The sequence below is a fragment of the Pleurodeles waltl genome, chromosome 4_2 (genome assembly GCF_031143425.1).
Source record: "Pleurodeles waltl isolate 20211129_DDA chromosome 4_2, aPleWal1.hap1.20221129, whole genome shotgun sequence".
Taxonomy (NCBI): domain Eukaryota; kingdom Metazoa; phylum Chordata; class Amphibia; order Caudata; family Salamandridae; genus Pleurodeles; species Pleurodeles waltl.
In genome coordinates this window covers 210,039,868-210,059,580 of record NC_090443.1, presented here as the reverse complement: position 1 = coordinate 210,059,580, position 19,713 = coordinate 210,039,868, and the positions used below count along the sequence as shown (strand labels likewise).

Below are 19,713 nucleotides of genomic sequence, written 5' to 3'. Positions count from 1 at the left end.
GTGTGGCAGGCTGGCAAAAACTAGTCAGCCCACACTGGAAGTCGGGTATGTTTTCAGGGGGCATCTCTAAGATGCCCTCTGGGTGTAGTTTTACAATAAAGTGTACACTGGCATCAGTGTGCATTTATTGTGCTGAGAAGTTTGATACCAAACTTCACAGTTTTCAGTGTAGCATTATGGTACTGTGGAGTTTGTGTTTGACAGACTCCCAGACCATATACTCTTATGGCTACCCTGCACTTACAATGTCTAAGGTTTTGCTTAGACACTGTAGGGGCATAGTGCTCATGCACCTATGCCCTCACCGGTGGTATAGTGCACCCTGCCTTAGGGCTGTAAGACCTGCTGTAGGGGTGACTTACCTATGCCACAGGCAGTGTGAGATTGGCATGGCACCCTGAGGGGAGTGCCATGTCGACTTAGTCATTTTCTCCCCACCAGCACACACAAGCTGGCAAGCAGTGTGTGTCTGTGCTGAGTGAGGGGTCCCTTTGGTGGCATAAGACATGCTGCAGCTCTTAGAGACCTTCCCTGGCATCATGGCCCTTGGTACCAGGGGTACAAGTTACAAGGGACTTACCTGGGTGTCAAGGTTGTGCCAATTGTGGAGACAAAGGTACAGTTTAGGGAAAGAACACTGGTGCTGGGGCCTGGTTAGCAAGCCTCAGCACACTTTCAAATCATAACTTGGCATCAGCAAAGGCAAAAAGTCAGGGGGTAACCATGCCAAGGAGGCATTTCCTTACAGCTACTCATCGTATAGACCAGGTTTTCAGCAGTATAGGTATCCTTCTGTCTCTGCTGGAGTTGAGGACGAAAGGAATGGGATGTCGCAAAGGATGCCTCAACAGGCAACTTATTTGAGAGATTCCCAGAGAGGAAAGGCTGGAAGACAATCAAAAGATGCAGGCCATAGACAATGACTTGCTATCGTCTCCGGCTACGAACCTTCCCTTGAATTCAAAACTAGAGGGAAGGATTTCCCTCTATTTCAACAATTGGGTGAAGATAACATCAGACCAATGGGTCCTAAATCTCATACAGTTTGGCCCTACCCTGGAGTTCTTGCGCTACCCTCCTACAAAGCCTCCCTTTCCTCAAAAGGTGAAGCATTTGCATCTGCTCATGCAGGAGGTCGAGTCCATGCTTCTCAAGGGAGCTATTGAAAGGGTTCCACATCAGGAGAGAGGAAGGGGTTACTACTCCTGATTCTTCTTAGTGCAAAAGAAGCAAAAAAAGTTGGCGTCCAATTTTAGACCTCAGGGGTCTCAACACTTATCTCAAAAAACAATCATTCCGTATGATCACCTTATCAGACATTCTGTCCCTTCTAAATTCGGGGGATTTCATGGCCACCCTCGATTTGCAGGACGCATACTTCCATATCCCTATTCATCCCTCCCACAGAAGATATCTCAGATTTGCAGTAGCCGGAGACCATTTCCAGTTCAAAGTCTTGCCCTTTGGCCTGAAGTCGGCTCCCAGGATCTTCACTAAGTGCTTGGCTCCAGTGGCAGCTTTCCTCAGAAGACAGAACCATCAAGTCTTCACGTATCTGGACTATTGGCTGCTCAAAGCCAGATCTCAGGCGCAGAAGTCCACAAGAGCTTGTATCGAGCTGTTCACAAGCCTGAACCTAACCGTCAATTGCGAAAAATCAGCATTCCAGACCTTTTCTAGGGGACGTACTGGATACTTCCACCAAGAAGGCAGTCCCTACAGAGGACAGACAGAGAAAGCTCATCTCCCTCGCGAAGCGTTTACAAAAATGAAAGTACGTTTCAGTTCGCCTTTTCAGGTCCCTGTTAGGGATGATGTCCTCCTGCATTCCTCTGGTGCCTTTCTGTCGTCTAAGAATGAGATCCCTTCAGGAGCAGTTAGATCTTCAATGGGCACAGTCCATGGGGCCTTTCGACGATATCATCAGGATAACAAAGCCCATGATACTCTCTCTAGCTTGGTGGACTCCGGAGTGTCACTTAGCGAAGGAGGTTTCTTTTCTCCCCCAACAAGCACCTTGGGTGATAACTACAGATGCTTCTCTCGAAGGATGGGGTGCTTTCCTCCAGCACCTACAAGTAAGAGGCAAATGGAAGCCCCATCAGAAAGTCTTTCACATCAATTACCTCGAACTGAAGGCTGTTCGACTAGCGCTTAGTGCTTTTCCGCCAAAAATAAGAGGTTCCTCGGTTCTCATCCGGACGGACAATATGACGACAATGCATTGTATCAACAAGCAGGGAGGAACCAGCTCTCTGCTCCTATCGAGAGAATGGTCTATCAGCCACAAAGTAAACCTTTGAGCGGAACATGTCTCAGGCATACAGAATTGAATCAGGTCTTCGCCCGATGGGGGAAACCGAAACTGGATCTCTTCACCACCCCGCAGAAAGCTAAACGCCTTTTCTTCGCTAGTCGGGATCCACATCGGGGATCTTAAGGGAATGTGTGTTCCATGGCATGGTCAGGAATTTATCTCTACGCTTTTCCTATCATTTCCCTGATTCCCAGAGTTCTGGCAAAGATCAAGATCGAACGCTGCAATCTCCTTCTGATTGCTCCAGCATGGCCTCGTCAGTTTTGGTATACAGAACTCCTTCACCTCTCACAGAGCCGCAGCATCCCTCTACCAGTTATGCCCTCCCTGCTTACGATGAACGAGGGCCAAGTTCTCCACCCGGATCTGGCTTCAATTCACTTGACAGCCTGGCTCCTGACCACCATGAGTTTGCGCATCTAGATATGCCATCGGATTGCAGGGCCATTCTTGCCAGAGCTGTAGCTGAGAGTACCAACACATGTTATCGACTGAAGTGGAAGAGATTCTGCTCTTGGTGTGCTCAGGTTCAGGTGCATCCCTTTTCTCCAGTATTGGATCTTTCATAGATTCACATGCTTGAATCATCCCCGTCGTCGAGGTGGGAGCCTCACGGTAACCTCAAATACACAAAGCAGTAGGTTTAAAACCAATAGGCCTAGGTAGGCCCCGCAGGCTGTTTTATAGCCTATCCATTTTGTTTTGTGAAAAGACCCAAACTTGAGTCCCATCCAATCAGGCTTCGACACCCTCTAGAACACTCCCAACAGAGGCTGTTTTCCCTCAGATTTTCTACCGCACGTCGTGTGAAGGGAGTCTCCCTGAGCTCTGCTCAGTTTGCCTTTTCTGACAGGATTTTTTTCTCTCAGAGAACCCAGCTTTCCAGTTATATCATGTCTGAAAAGACAAAAAAGGGTCTGTTCAGAGACTGTGGCAGTTGTGGGAAGAAGAGACTACATGTTGATGACCCCCCCCTACTGCCTCCATCCAGACCGCAAGGTGAGAGACTGCAAGATCTGTCGCACCTTCAGTCAAGAAACCCTCAAGGACCATGAGGGTAGGCTTCTCTTGTGGCTACAGAGACAGAAAGCCATGGAACATCCTTCCTCAGATGAGTGAAACGTCATCTCATGCTTCTCACTCCTTAAAAAGAACAGGTGAGAAGGGAAGACTGTCTGGCGAGCCACAGAGGAAGATGGCCAAAAAGATGAAACATGTCTCTACTGAGAGACAAAAGAGACATGAGAAGGCTATTTCTCAATCAGAGACCCACACAAGGTTGCCAAAAAAGGTTCGTTCAGAGCCTACTTCGCCTCCGCAGAAGAAGGTTACCACTGAAAAAGTGCATCCCTGTCTCTGTTGCTGCAAAAAGATCCCGTAAGGCTCTCCTCAGACAAAAAACGCCCGACGACGACCACCCCGTCAACGACGGTGACATCAATGACAGTGTCGTCGACGTTTACAACGGCGGTCTCACCAATGATCATGACATCGTCACCAATGTCGTCGACAACGATCATTACGGCAAAAATATTTAAGAAAGCCTTGTCAACTAAGACATCGTCGATAGCGGAGGCATCGTGGGCCCATCAATCGACCAAGGCACTACCGTTGACGAAGCACCTGTCGATGAGGCTTAAAAAGACACCGTCGTCCAGCACACTGGCGACGACCGCACCGTTGGCGAGACAAATGCCTACAGGGGACTCGTCGTCGTGGGAACAGTCGACGAGGGAACCGTCGACGGGAGCACAATCGACGAAGACACCGTCGACGACAATGGCAACTGATAAACCGTCGACCCTCCTGGGGATTTCACCGGAGCAATTGTCGACAATGACGCCATATTCTGAAGAGCAGGATTCAACAAGATTCTTATCTCTTTCACTCATCACCATGGGGAAGAAATCATCTGACATTCTTCCAGTACATACCTTCCGAGCAAGGTATTGCCATATCCCCCGCAGCATCTCTTGGATGACGACGATGACATGTTTTCCCAAGATGAGGGAATGTTTGGGGCAGCTAGTAGTCCATCTCAGCTGCATGTAAAATGCCAGGACTTTGATGAGGAGGATGAAGGGCAGTACCAGCCCAACTATGCTTCAACTTCATACCCACCGAGGGGACAACAATTATCCCTCCCCATGCCAAGCACATTGGTTGCAGACCTTCAGTGTATGCTTAACGAGTACTACAGATTTCCACCATCAACACATATAACTCCACCCATGCCTGACAGCCACCAGACACCTCGTCAAACCCTGAGGACCAGTCTCCTGGGGACGCCACACACTGGCATACCGTTGAGTAGCCAAACACAGGAAGATCATCCCTCGACGGACGACAAGAGGGAATAGGGTGAGATAAGGGAGCCAGTGGCTAGCGAATGGGATGACTACCTTGTCCCCACACCATCTCCACCTCCAGGAGGTCTGGTTGATTCGCCTCCTGAAGACATAGGAGGTTTTCATACTTTGATTGAGAGAGCCTATTGTTTCTCACAAAACAGAGTGTTTCCTTTATGACTTGAAGGAGCCATCAAAGAAGTCGGTAAGGGCTATACCAATATTAGATTTCCTATGGCAAGAGGGGTTGAAGGCGATGAAGAATCCGGCAACAGTGCCTTCACAAATGCCGAGGCTATAGAAGAAATATAAAGCACCTGATAACTCTCCGGCCTGCTTAGTGTCGCAACCGGATTCGGTTATATCGCAGGCGGCACAGCGTCATTCTAGGAACCCTTCCACTCCTATAGCAGCTCCTCCAGACAGACGGGAGGAGATTGGATAAAATTGGAAAGAAATTCTCCTCGATAGCGGCGATCACTGTAAAGGCAGCTAATTCCCTGGCCATCCAAGGAAGGTATGATCGCCAGATGTGGGCAGACATGTCTGCTTTCTTGGATCTCTTGCCGGAGGCTGTCAAGGTGGAAGCAAAGAAAGTATTACAGGAAGGTGAACAGATTGCGGCAGAGATTATAGATAGCGCAATAGACATTTCTTTGACAGGTTTCAGACAACTAGCAGGGGCAGCGGTCCTGCGTAGGCAAGGATGGCTAAAGTCTACCTCCTTCCGCCCGGAGGTCCAGAGCCGGGTTCTGGACATGCCGTTTGATGGTTAAAGTCTGTTTGGAAAGCATGTCGACGACATGTTACAGGCCATCAAAACAGATACAGATACGGCTAAATCACTGGGTACCCTGCAGTATAGGAAGCAGCCCTTTCGTGGAGCAAGGGGTAGAGGAGGTTATTCCTACCCCACCCCAATCTCGAAAATTGGAGGTCGCATCACTTCTTACTTCCTTCAATCGGCAGCAATAACATCAGACAGGTGGGTGCTCGATGTAGTGGCCAGAGGCCATACTCTGGAGTTCACGCAGACACCACCGGACATCCCTCTGTCAGGCCCTCCACCCCCGCAGGTGAACCAACTCAAGGAAGTGCAAGTGATGCTGCGCAAAGGAACAATAGAACTGGTCCTTTTTTCTCACAGGAACAGGGGATTCTATTCCCGCTTTTTTGTGGTAAAGAAACCCTCCGGGGACTGGCCCCCATTCTGGACTTAAGATCGTTAAACAAGTTCCTAAAGAAACAATCGTTCAGGATGGTGACACTACAGGACGTCTTGCGCCTTTTGAACACCGGAGATCATATGGCATCCTAGACCTCCAGGATGCTTACTTTCATATTCCAATACACCGCAACCACCGCAAATTCCTCTGGTTCAAAGTAACTGGTATGCACCTTCAATTTCGAGTCCTCCTCTTCGGATTGAAATCGGCCCCCAGAATTTTCACGAAAATGTTGGCTCCTGTGGCAGCACACCTCCGCCAGTCGGGCATGCAGGTATTTCCTTAACTCAATGACTGGCTCATAAAGGCACAGTCAAAGCCTCAAGTGGTGCGTCACATTTTGATTTGCCTCCAATTATTCCGCAACCTAGGGCTTATCATCAATTCTAAAAAATCGCATCTTCACCCCACACAAACATTGAACTTCTTAGGAGCAATACTAGACACGGTCTGCGGCAGGGCGTATCCATCTCACGAAAGGAAGCAAAAGCTAAGCTCCTTAGCACGCAAACTCTCTACAAAAAAGTTCATTTCAGTCCGCACCTACAAGTCATTGCTAGGGATGATCTTGTCATGCATTCTGCTGGTCCCAGATTGCAGATTGCATATAATACCCCTGCAAGAACAATTGGAGGCACAGTGAACTCAGGTGCAGGGCTCTTTCGAGGACAAAGTTTGCATAACACCAATAATGCAGACCACCATGGGTTGGTGGGCAACACTGACCAATTTGTCCAATGGGCTCACGTTCCTTTATCAGGTGCCCAGTTACATAGTAACGACGGACGCTTCTCTCTAGGGATGGGGTGCACACTGCCAGGATTTACAGATCAGCGGATCTTGGAATGAAAAAGAGGTTTGACTCCACATAAATCAACTAGAGCTCAAAGCAATAAGTCTAGCTCTCAAAGCCTTTTTGCCAAAACTTCAAAACTCAAGCGTATTAATCAGAACAGACAATACTACCAGCATGTTTTATCTAAACAAGCAGGGGGGCACAAGGTCTCTGTAATTTTCGCAACAGGCTCAGAACATCTGGAAATGGGCCATCACGCACAACATTTCTCTGAAAGCAGAGCATGTGCCAGGACAGACCAATGTTCTGGCAGATACCCTGAGCAGGACAATTATCCCATACCACGAGTGGGAGCTAGACCAGGAAATTCTCAATCAATTCTTCCTTTTATGAGGCAGACCAAATCTCGATCTGTTTGCCACGTTCAAGAAATGCCATTATTATGCAAGTTGGCTTCCCCAGCGAGGATCGTGGGGAAATGCGTTTTCGATGAGATGGTCCGGGGTCTATGCCTACGCTTTTCCTCCGATCCCGCTAATACCGAGAGTCATCAAGAAAATGAAGATAGAGGATTGTTGCCTTCTGTTAATAGCTCCGAGATGGCCCAGACAGGTGTGGTACACGGAACTCCTAATGCTCTCAGAACAGCCACATGTGCAACTCAAACAAAGTTCAACCCTCTTGACGATGCACCAGGGACACGTCAGACATCCGGATCCGTCATCTCTTCACTTATCGGCTTGGCTCCTGAATTCAATGAGTATGCAACTTTAAACATCGCCTCGGAATGTAGGGAAATCTTAGCCAAGGCTAGAGCTGACACTACCAATAAGACTTAAAATGTAAATGGAATTTTTTTTGTGTATGGTGTGCAGCGGAAGGTATACATCCTATCTCTTCTCTTCCAGAGCAAATACTGCCATATCTGTTGCATCTGGCAAAGTCAGGTCAGGGCTTTCATACTCATCTATTCAAGTACATCTGGCAGCGATCTCGAGATACCGTAGATCACAAGATATGGTCTTGTTATATTCCACCAGGATTGTAAAGCAATTCCTGCGGGGCTTGTTCCGTGCTTTTCCACCAGTTCGGAGACGTTCGCCTTTATGGTCCTTGAATGTTGTATTAATGCAACCCATGAAAGCTCCTTTTGAGCCAATCCACAGATCAGATCTCAGGTTCATCTCATGGAAGACTGCGTTACTACTGGCTCTTACTTCGGCTAAAAGAGTAAGCGACATTCAGGCCTTCACTATTAAAGAGCCTTTTCTCCAATTCACTAATTCTGGTGTAATTCTGAGGACAAATCCTAAGTATATCCCTAAAGTTCCCTCAACTTTCCACTTGAATGAACCAGTCATCTTAAAAACATTTTTTCCAAATCCGCAGACGGTAGTGGAAAAGACATTACATTAGCTGGATATTAAAAGGTGTCTAAAGTGTTACCTGGAGAAAACGCAAGGCTTACGTAAATCAGACCAGTTATTCGTGGGCCTTTGGAGGGACAAAAAAGGGCCACTCAGTATCCAAGCAGACTATAGCCAGGTGGATTGGCCTGGTGATCCAATTCTGTCATACTCAGGCTGGCAAACCGCTCCACAGTAGGGTGAGAGCCCATTCTACAAGGGCGGTAGCCACTTCGGCTGCGCTCTTCGTGGGAGTACCACTGCACAACATCTGTAGAGCGGCCACATGGTCCAGCCAACATACGTTCACGAAGCACTACTGTCTTGAGGAAACGAGTAACATGGACACAGCGGTGGGGCAGGCAGTGCTGAGGCATTTATTTAGCTAAGGTGAGCCTCTTAGAACATCCCACCCCCACAAACAAGGGATGTGAGATATGGTTCTTCAATTTCATTAACATTTACTTTTATATTACAGTGCCTTTAGTACTTATTACTATCATATTTCGCTTGGTACTGGTCGTAATACCAACGCTTGTTGATATTGTGCTTACATTTTTTTAACTTCATGGGAACATTTCTATAGCATAATAACTAGAGATACAATTTTTCGTATTACTGTTATATTTATTATGATTATTATTATCAGTCAGAGGATTGCTATAAAAGCAAGATCCAGATTAAGTCACTTGTTCTCCAACATTGCTGCTTGCTACTCTGATTCAAGCATGTGAATCTATGAAAGATCCAATACTGGAGAAGAAAATTAGTTACTTACCTGTAACTGCAGTTCTCCAGTATTGGTATCTTTCATAGATTCACATGCGACCCACCCTCCTCCCCTCAGAGACTCCCCTTATATACGGATATTTGACTTCACACTTGTACTAGAAAATCTGAGGGAAAACAGCCTCTGTTGGGATTGTTCTAGAGGGTGTTGAAGCCTCATTGGATGGGACTCAAGTTTGGGTCTTTTCACAAAACAAAATGGATAGGCTACAAAACCGCCTGTGGGGCCTGCCTAGGCATAGTGGTTTTAAACCTACTGTTTTGTGTATTTGAGGTTACCGTGAGGCTCCCACCTCGACGGCAGGGATGATTCAAGCATGTGAATCTATGAAAGATACCAATACTGGAGAACTGCAGTTACAGGTAAGTAACAAATTTTATCCAGTTTTGGATCTTTCATAAATTCACATGCTTGAATCATCCCTGTCGTCGAAGTGGGAGTACCACAGTACATAAAATAGCAATAAATAATAAAAAAACATTTTTTGACATAGGCAATAATGGTGCCAGCAATTGCTCACATAGCCTATCCATGTCCTTTTGTGAAAGGACCCAAACCTGCCTGCTGTCCATTCAGGCACCAGCACCCTCTAAAACCTTCTCCAGAGAAGCTCCCTTCCTCAGATTTTCGAGCACAAGAGTGAAAAATTAGAACCTGAGAGGAAATGCGAGCATCAAAGGGGAGGAGGGTGGGTCGCATGTGAATTTATGAAAGATACCAATACTGGATAACTGTAGTTACAGGTAAGTAACTTGTTTTCTTATCCAGTATTGGATCTTTCATAAATTCACATGCTTGAATCTGAATAGACAGCAGTATGGTTGATAAACATTGTATCCAGCGTGGGTGGAGGGTGCGAGCATGAAGGTCCTCTATCTCCAATATAAATAATAATAATAATAATCATAGTAAACTCATACATTTCTGATCGTGAGTTACGAAGGAATACAGATACTTTAAGTACGTGTACATGAATACTAAAATTCATGCTGTAAATACCGATATATATATATATATATATATATATATATATATATATATATATATATATATGGATATATATATATATATATATATATATATATATATATATATATATATATGGATATGTATACATATCTATAAATACATACACCTTACATATTCACATGGAAGCATAATAGAAACATGGTTATTTGCATTTCAAACCATATGTCTATAACTAAGGAAAAGTCTCACCTTAATGAAAGAGATGGCGTAGCACAGCTTGTCCTACTAGAGAGTCTGCTCTTTGTGATGACTCCAAACAATAGTGCTGCCTAAAGGAGTGCGTAGTTTTCCATGTCGCAGCCTGGCAAATTTTATCAAGGGCAATACCTTGAAACAAATCAGCCGATGTGGAGACTGCTCTTGTGGAGTGGGCTCTCGGGCGCCTAGTCAAGGGTTTTCCTGCCTTGGTGTGACAAAATTGGATTGTCGAAGAAATCCATCGGGCTATAGTGGCCTTGGTTACTCCTGTTCCCTGTCGTCCCAGAGAATAAGATACTAGGAGTTGGTCTGATTTTCTGATGTGTTTGGTACATTGCAGATAACATTTTAGGCAGTTTGTTTTCTTAGAGATGGGGAGCGACCCATCAGGCAAGGGTCGCTCCCCTGGGGGGCAAATTGTATTTAGGCCATTTCTGTCCCCCTTGGGGGCAGATTGGCCGATTTTAGGTTCCCCTGTGCCTTGGACGAGATCATCTCGTCCATGGCACAGGGGAACATGGGGGAGCGCTAGCGCGCCCCCCGTGCACCCCCCTCCCACCCCAAGCCGAGGATGGAAGGGGAAGACCTTCCCCTTCCACCCCCGACCCCCCCCACCCCCTCCCCTGTGACGTCAGCGCGCGAGTGCGCGCTGATTAGTCACAGGGGCCTCCCCCATCGCGCTGGAAGCAGAGCTTCCAGCGCGATTGAAAGAGAAATGCTAAGCAAATTTAATTTAGGCCATTTCTGCCCCGGGGATTTGTTTTTTGGCGCCAATGTCAAGCATGGGGAGCGACCCATCAGGCAAGGGTCGCTCCCCTGGGGGGCAAATTGTATTTAGGCCATTTCTGCCCCCCTGGGGGCAGATTGGCCGATTTTAGGTCAATCTGCCCCCAAGGGGGCAGAAACCACTGGGCACCGGGGATTTGTTTTTTGGCGCCAATGTCAAGCATGGGGAGCGACCCATCAGGCAAGGGTCGCTCCCCTGGGGGGCAAATTGTATTTAGGCCATTTCTGTCCCCCTTGGGGGCAGATTGGCCGATTTTAGGTTCCCCTGTGCCTTGGACGAGATCATCTCGTCCATGGCACAGGGGAACATGGGGGAGCGCTAGCGCGCCCCCCGTGCACCCCCCTCCCACCCCAAGCCGAGGATGGAAGGGGAAGACCTTCCCCTTCCACCCCCGACCCCCCCCCCCACCCTCCCCTGTGACGTCAGCGCGCGAGTGCGCGCTGATTAGTCACAGGGGCCTCCCCCATCGCGCTGGAAGCAGAGCTTCCAGCGCGATTGAAAGAGAAATGCTAAGCAAATTTAATTTAGGCCATTTCTGCCCCGGGGATTTGTTTTTTGGCGCCAATGTCAAGCATGGGGAGCGACCCATCAGGCAAGGGTCGCTCCCCTGGGGGGCAAATTGTATTTAGGCCATTTCTGCCCCCCTGGGGGCAGATTGGCCGATTTTAGGTCAATCTGCCCCCAAGGGGGCAGAAACCACTGGGCACCGGGGATTTGTTTTTTGGCGCCAATGTCACGCAGGGGGAGCGACCCCGTAGGCAAGGGTCGTTCCCGGGCAGGGGGGGTTTGGGGGGTCAAATTTATTTTAGGGCATTTCTGCCCCCAACCCCCCCCCCCCCCCCCCCCCCCCCCCCCGGCTGAGCTAGAGGCCAAACTCCACAGGTAGGCACTTTGCAAAAAACACCTCTGTTTTCTGTGAAAAAATATGTTGTGTCCACGTTGTGTTTTGGGCCATTTCCTTTCGTGGGCGCTAGGCCTACCCACAGAAGTGAGGTACCATTTCTATCGAGAGACTTAAGGGAATGCTGGGTGGAAGGAAATTTGTGGCTCCTCTCAGATTCCAGAACTTTCTGCCACAGAAATGTGAGGAACATTTTTTGTTTTTTGCCAAATTTTGAGGTTTGCAAAGGATTCTGGGTAACAGAACCTGGTCCGAGCCCCACAAGTCACCCCATCTTGGATTCCCCTAGGTCTCTAGTTTTCAAAAATGCACAGGGTTGGTAGGTTTCCCTAGGTGCCGGCTGAGCTAGAGGCCAAAATCTACAGGTAGGCACTTCGCAAAAAACACCTCTGTTTTCTTCCAAAAATTTGGATGTGTCCACGTTGCGCTTTGGGGCGTTTCCTGTCGCGGGCGCTAGGCCTACCCACACAAGTGAGGTATCATTTTTATCGGGAGACTTGGGGGAACGCTGGGTGGAAGGAAATTTGTGGCTCCTCTCAGATTCCAGAACTTTCTGCCACAGAAATGAGAGGAACATGTGTTTTTTTGCCAAATTTTGAGGTTTGTAAAGGATTCTGGGTAACAGAACCTGGTCCGAGCCCCGCAAGTCACCCCTCCTTGGATTCCCCTAGGTCTCTAGTTTTCAGAAATGCACAGGTTCGGTAGGTTTCCCTAGGTGCCGGCTGAGCTAGAGGCCAAAATCTACAGGTAGGCACGTCGCAAAAAACACCTGTTTTCTTCCAAAAATGTGGGTGTGTCCACGTTGCGCTTTGGGGCGTTTACTGTCGCGGGCCTACCCACACAAGTGAGGTATCATTTTTATCGGGAGACTTGGGGGACCGCTGGGTGGAAGGAAATTTGTGGCTCCTCTCAGATTCCAGAACTTTCTGCCAAAGAAATGTGAGGAACATGTGTTTTTTTTTAGCCAAATGTTGAGGTTTGCAAAGGATTCTGGGTAACAGAACCTGGTCCGAGCCCCGCAAGTCACCCCTCCTTGGATTCCCCTAGGTCTCTAGTTTTCAGAAATGCACAGGTTTGGTAGGTTTCCCTAGGTGCCGGCTGAGCTAGAGGCCAAAATCTACAGGTAGGCACTTCGCAAAAAACACCTCTGTTTTCTTCCAAAAAATTGGATGTGTCCACGTTGCGCTTTGGGGCGTTTCCTGTCGCGGGCGCTAGGCCTACCCACACAAGTGAGGTATCATTTTTATCGGGAGACTTGGGGGAACATAGATTAGCAAAACACGTGTTATTGCCCCTTGTCTTTCTCTAAATTTTTTCCTTCCAAATATAGGAGAGTGTGTAAAAAAGACATCTATTTGAGAAATGCCCTGTAATTCACATGCTAGTACGGTCACCCCGGAATTCAGAGATGTGCAAATAACCACTGCTCCTCAACACCTTATCTTGTGCCCTTTTTGGAAATACAAAGGTTTTCTTGATAGCAATTTTTTACTCTTTATATTTCAGCAAATGAATTGCTGTGTACCCGGTATAGAATGAAAATGCACTGCAGGGTGCAGCTCATTTATTGGCTCTGGGTTCCTTGGGTTCTTGATGAACCTACAAGCCCTATATATCCCCGCAACCAGAGGAGTCCAGCAGACGTAACGGTATATTGCTTTCGATAATCTGACATTGCAGGAAAAAGTTACAGAGTAAAACGTAGAGAAACATTCATGTTTTTTTCACCTCAATTTCAATATGTTTCTTTTTCAATTGTTATTTTCTGTAGGAAACCCTTGTAGGATCTACACAAATGACCCCTTGCTGAATTCAGACTTTTGTCTACTTTTCAGAAATGTTTAGGTTTCTGGGATCCAGCATTGGTTTCATGCCCATTTCTGTCACTGACTGGAAGGAGGCTGAAAGCACAAAGAATTGCAAAAATGGGGTATGTCCCAGTAAAATGCCAAAATTGTGTTGAAAAATTGGGTTTTCTGATTCAAGTCTGCCTGTTCCTGAAAGCTGGGAAACTGCTGAGTTTAGCACCGCAAACCCTTTGTTGATGCCATTTTCAGGGGGGAAAACCACAAGCCTTCTTCTGCAGCCACTTTTTCCAATTGTTTTGAAAAAAACGAAATTTTCCCTGTATTTTGGCCAATTTCTTGGCCTCCTTCAGGGGAACCCACAAAGTCTGGGTACCTCTAGAATCCCTAGGATGTTGGAAAAAAAGGACGCAAATTTGGCTAGGTTAGCTTATGTGGACAAAAAGTTATGAGGGCCTAAGCGCGAACTGCCCCAAATAGGCAAAAAAAGGCCTGGCACAGGAGGGGGAAAAGGCCTGGCAGCGAAGGGGTTAAGGTACCATTATATTATCTTGCTTATTGTTTACCTTATATCCTTATATGCTATTCTTGCATATGTAATTATTTCCTTCAAGTTTTTGCCAATCTATGTGTGATCCAGGGTGTATAGATGTACTTTAGATATATAGATATAGATATATAGATAGATATAGATATAGATATATAGATATAGATATGCATTGGTATATGCATGTATCAATTACTGTACATATGGATTAATGTTATTCAATGTGCTTCATTACTGTTTGCTATTCTGATTCAAGCATGTGAATCTATGAAAGTTCCAATACTGGAGTAAGAAAATAAGTTACTTACCTGTAACTGTAGTTCTCCTGTATTGGAATCTTTCATAGATTCATATGCGACCCTCCCTCCTCCCCTGAGAAGCTCACCTTTTCCTGTCTTCTTCAGATACTCTTATACTCGTGCTTGAGAAAATATGAGGGAAGGGAGCTCCTCTCAGGAGGGTTCTAGAGGGAGAGGAGGCCTGATTGGCTGGGCCTTACTTTGGACCTTTTGCTCATAATGATGAGGATGGGCTACTAAAGTGAAGGCCTTAGGCCTTTTTTCATTGCAGTAGCTTCTATGTATAGCTGTTTTGATGTACCGGGGGCTCCCATCTCGACGACGGGGAAGGATTCAAGCATGTGAAACTATGAAAGATTCCAGTACTGGAGAACTACAGTTACAGGTAAGTAACTTATTTTCTTCTTGTGGACTGGATACAATGTGTTTTTTTGTTTTTAATGTGGTGTCACCAGAACAATTATTTCCATCGGATGTTATAGCAGACTAATTTCAAAATGGCATTGTTTTGTCTACAGGAATTCATGCCTTTTTTATCTGAATCGTGCTGCAGACTTCATCAACTATATCTTCAAATACATAGGTAATTATGGTGCTAATTGGCTGACATTATGTATTTAACTTTTCCATTCCATTCTACTTATTTCTGTTAGTGTGACAATTCCTACTTAATTCTGATGTGAGTAACATTAATATTGTGTTCTCTAATCTGGTACCAGTTATATGATTGCAACCGGCTTCCTCTATTCCACTAATCCCTATTGTAGACTTTATTTGGGAAGAAGGTACAAAGATCTTGAAGAATCCAGATACAGTTTCTGTGGTGTTACCTAGACTGGATACTGTAGGAAAGTACCATCTTGCCTGGCATGTTACCCCCATTTTTACTTGTGTGTCAGTTTGTTTTTGCCTGTGTCACTGGGATCCTCCAGTGCTCATAGTTTGTGGCCTATATGTCTTCCCTGTGTGGTGCCTAACTGTATCACTGAGGCTCTGCTAACCAGAACCTCAGTGTTTATGCTCTCTCTGCTCTTAAAATTGTCACTGCAGGCTAGTGACTAATTTTACCAATTCCGATTGGCACACTGGAACACCCTTATAATTCCCTAGTATATGGTACCTAGGTACCCAGGGTATCGGGGTTCCAGGAGAACCCTATGGGCTGCAGCATTTCTTTTGCCACCCATATGGAGCTCAGACCAATATTACACAGGACTGCCACTGCAGCCTGAGTGAAATAACGTCCACATTATTTCCCAGTCATTTTACACTGCACTTAAGTAACTTATAAGTCACCTATATGTCTAACCCTCACTTAGTGAAGGTTAGGTGCAAAGTTACTACGTTTGAGGGCACCCTGGCACTAGCCAAGGTGCCCCCACATTGTTCAGGGCAATTTCCCCAGACTTTGTGAATGCGGGGACACCATTACACATGTGCACTACATATAGGTCAATGCCTATATGTAGCTTCACAATGGTAACTCCGAATATGGCCAGGTAACGTGTCTAAGACCATGGAATTGTCCCCACATGCCAAATCTGGTATTGGGGTACCAATCCCATGCATCCCCAGGACTCCAGCATGGACCCAGGGTACTGCCAAACTAGCTCTCTGGGGTTTTCACTGCAGCTACTGCTGCTGCCAACCCATAGACATGCTTCTGCCCTCCTGGGGTCTGGGCAGCCCAGTCCCAGGAAGGCAGAACAAAGGATTTCCTCTGAGAGAGGGTGTTACGCCCTCTCCCTTTGGAAATAGGTGTTAAAGGCTGGGGAGGAGTAGCCTCCCCAGCTTCTGGAAATGCTTTGAAGGGCACAGATGGTGCCCTCCTTGCATACGCCAGTCTACACCGGTTCAGGGATCCCCCAGCCCCTGCTCTGGTGCGAAACTGGACAAAGGAAAGTGGAGTGACCACTCCCCTGTCCATCACCACCCCAGGGGTGGTGCCCAGAACGCCTCCAATGTGTCCCAGACCTCTGCCATCTTGAATGCAGAGGTACACTACTAGAATGTGGTAAGGTCCCACTATAAGAATGTATTTTTTCGGGCATCCAATTGCAATGAATTGTACAGTTCATAAAAAGGGGCTGCGAGAAGGGATATTTTGTTCCCAATTCAAGATTTATTGTTGAAAGGTAGATAACTCCATTTTATTTTGTTCCCAATTCAAGATTTATTGTTGAAAGGTAGATAACTCCAAATGATAATACACATAGCTGGATCACAGAGTAAAGCAGAAGCTCAGCCAACACGTGTTTCGCCCCACATGGCGTATACGCCTGGGGTTTCTCAAGGCTAAAAGAGAGAAGCAACATAAGGCTAGGAGTTATACTCATTACCATAGTAGAAGAAAAAGAACACCGATAAGTGAAAACCCAAAATACGTAAGGAGGACCGTGCACCTTATTCACTGTTCTTAATTTCAAGAGGAATAATACCCCGAGTGAATGGTGATCTGTAAAAGAAAGGATAGTAACCTCTAATTGGTGAGCCATAGGTCCATCCAGTAATGGTGCTCCATGCTGAGAAAAATCGAACTAAGAGATTTGAAAGGTTACCTCTAAATCTAGTAATAAATACGGTTGTAGCCAAGAAAGAGAGAGGAAGAGAAAGAGAATGAGTAAGTTAGGTGAATATTTATATTGACCGTGCCGGCGCTGAATCTAAAGTTAACATAAAAGAACTATATAGTTGTGCTGGTTAGTGCTGTCCAAGAAGATAAATCGCATATGGGAGAATAATAGTCATAAGCATGACAGGTTATTACAACATACCATATTATTTCAAAAATATGTTTCTTCAAGCAAACTGCCGTGATTTCGACAGAAAATCTGTGTATGGAATAGGCATAAAACATTTATAATGTGTGAAACAGACTAGAGTCAATACAAATAGGCAAACAGAAATATTAATAGTATTGAGCTGATTTTCAGTGACTAATTGAAAGACATAATGTATATTACAACATGAATACAAATAGCCTGTAAGGTATAAAGTTATTCTGGAAGTAATCAGGACTTCACTGTGAAGTACTTATCAATTGTCTAGAAACAAAAATGTAAGAGAAATTATATATCCATTCGGGAGAGTCTAAAGAAAATACGTATCTTGGGTTTTCACTTTTCAGTGTTCTTTGTCTTCTGCTATGGTAATGAGTATAACTCCTAGCCTTATGTTGCTTCTCTCTTACAAGCTTTGAGAAAGCCCTGGCGTATACGCCATGTGGGGCGAAACACGTGTTGGTTGAGCTTCTGCTTTACTCTGTGATCCAGCTATGTGTATTATCATTTGGAGTTATCTACCTTTCAACAATAAATCTTGAATTGGGAACAAAATATCCCTTCTCGCAGCCCCTTTTTATGAACTGTACAATTCATTGCAATTGGATGCCCGAAAAGACATATTCTTATAGTGGGACTTTACCACATTCTAGTAGTGTACCTTTTAAATGGAGGACTAGGGTCCATGTCCTCCGGCTCAAGCTCCCACACTTGCGGAATGAACTGGCATTTTAATACAGGAAGTTTTCTTGTTTGGACCCCTTTTTCCGGTGTTGAATGCAGAGGTGTGAGGGCACAGTGGAGGCATCTGAGTGGCCAGTGCCAGCAGGTGACGTCAGAGACTCCTCCTGATAGGTGCTTACCTGTATTAGGTGGCCAATCCCCCTCTGAGGGCTATTTAGGGTCTCTCCTGTGGGTTTTTCTTCAGATAACGAATGCAATAGCTCACCAGAGTTCCTCTGCATCTCTCTCTTCAACTTCTGCCAAGGATCGACCGCTGACTGCTCCAGGACGCCTGCAAAACCGCAACAAAGTAGCAAGAAGTCTACCAGCAACATTGTAGCGCCTAATCCTGACGGCTTTCTTGGCTGTTTCCTGGTGGTGCATGCTCTGACGGCTATCTGCTTTCACCCTGCACTGGAAGCCAAGAAGAAATCTCCTGTGGGTCAACGGAATCTTCCCCCTGCTAACGCAGGCACCAAACTTCTGCTTCACCGGTCCTTTGGGTCCCCTCTCATCTCGACGAGCATGGTCCCTGGAACACAGGAGCTGGATCCAAGTGACCCCGACAGTCCAGTGGTCCTTCTGTGCAAATTTGGTGGAGGTAAGTCCTTGCCTCCCCACGCCAGACAGCAATTCTGTGTACTGCGTGAACTGCAGCTGCTAGGGCTTCTGTGCACTTTTGCAAGGAATCCTTCATGCACAGCCTAGTCCAGGTCCCCAGCACTCAGTCCTGCATTGCTCAACTCGCTGAGTTGACCACCGACTTCGTGGGACCCTCCTTTGTAGTGTTGAGACGACCGCCGTGCTCAGATTTCTTGAACGCCCGTTTAAGTGCTTCTACGGGTGCTGCCTGCTTCTGCGTGGGCTCTCTGTGCTGTTGAGCGCCTCCTCTGTCTTCTCCTCCAAGGGGCGACCTCCTGGTCATTCCTGGGCCCGGGCAGCACCCATTTTCTTCAGCCGTGACTCTTGCAGCTAACAACTCTGCATCCTCCAGCATTCCGTGGGACATCTTCTGTGCAAGGAGAGGTTCCTGGTATCTTCCGTTGTTGCAGAATCTTCGGCTTCTTCCACCCGGAGGCAGCCCTTTTGCACCTTTATCCGGGGTTTAGTGGGCTCCTGTCCCCCCTGGACACTTGCGTGACTATTGGACTTGGTCCCCTTCCTTTGCAGGTCCTCAGGTCCAGGAATCCGTCTTCAGTGCTTTGCAGTCAGTTGTTGTACTTGCAGAATCTCCTATCACGACTTTAGTGTGCTTCTGGGGAAGTAGGGTGACTTTACTCCTACTTTTTAGGGTGTTGGGGTGGGGTATCTTGGACACTATTAGTGTTTTCTTACACTCCCAGCGACCCTCTACACACTACACTGGGCCTGGGGCCCATTCGTGGTTCGCATTCCACTTTTGGAGTATATGGTTTGTGTTGCCCCTAGGCCTTTTGCATCCTATTTTGTTCTACAGTGTTTGCACTACTTTTCTAACTGTTTACTTACCTGATTTTGGTTTGTGTCTATATTTTGTGTATTTTACTTACCTCTTAAGGGAGTATATCCTCTGAGATATTTTTGGCACATTGTCACTAAAATAAAATACCTTTATTTTTAGTAACTCTTCAGTATTGTGTTTTTTATGATATAGTGCTATATGATATAAGTGTTATAGTAGGAACTTTGCATGTCTCCTAGTTCAGCCTAAGCTGCTCTGCTATAGCTACCTCTGTCAGCCTAAGCTGCTAGAACACTACTAATCTACTAACAAGGGATAAC

At 46.4% G+C, this 19,713-nt stretch overlaps 1 protein-coding gene across 2 annotated transcripts in view; it reads left to right on the top strand.

Annotated features, from left to right (window-relative positions):
• The window catches only part of FIRRM (FIGNL1 interacting regulator of recombination and mitosis), a 1,527,986-nt gene that overhangs the window by 423,912 nt on the left and 1,084,361 nt on the right, over positions 1-19,713 (top strand). For both annotated transcript variants that reach the window (XM_069231089.1, XM_069231088.1), the window contains exon 10: positions 14,968-15,032. In XM_069231089.1, coding sequence (XP_069087190.1) covers positions 14,968-15,032 — 65 coding nt within the window. The remainder of the gene's footprint in view (positions 1-14,967; positions 15,033-19,713) is intronic.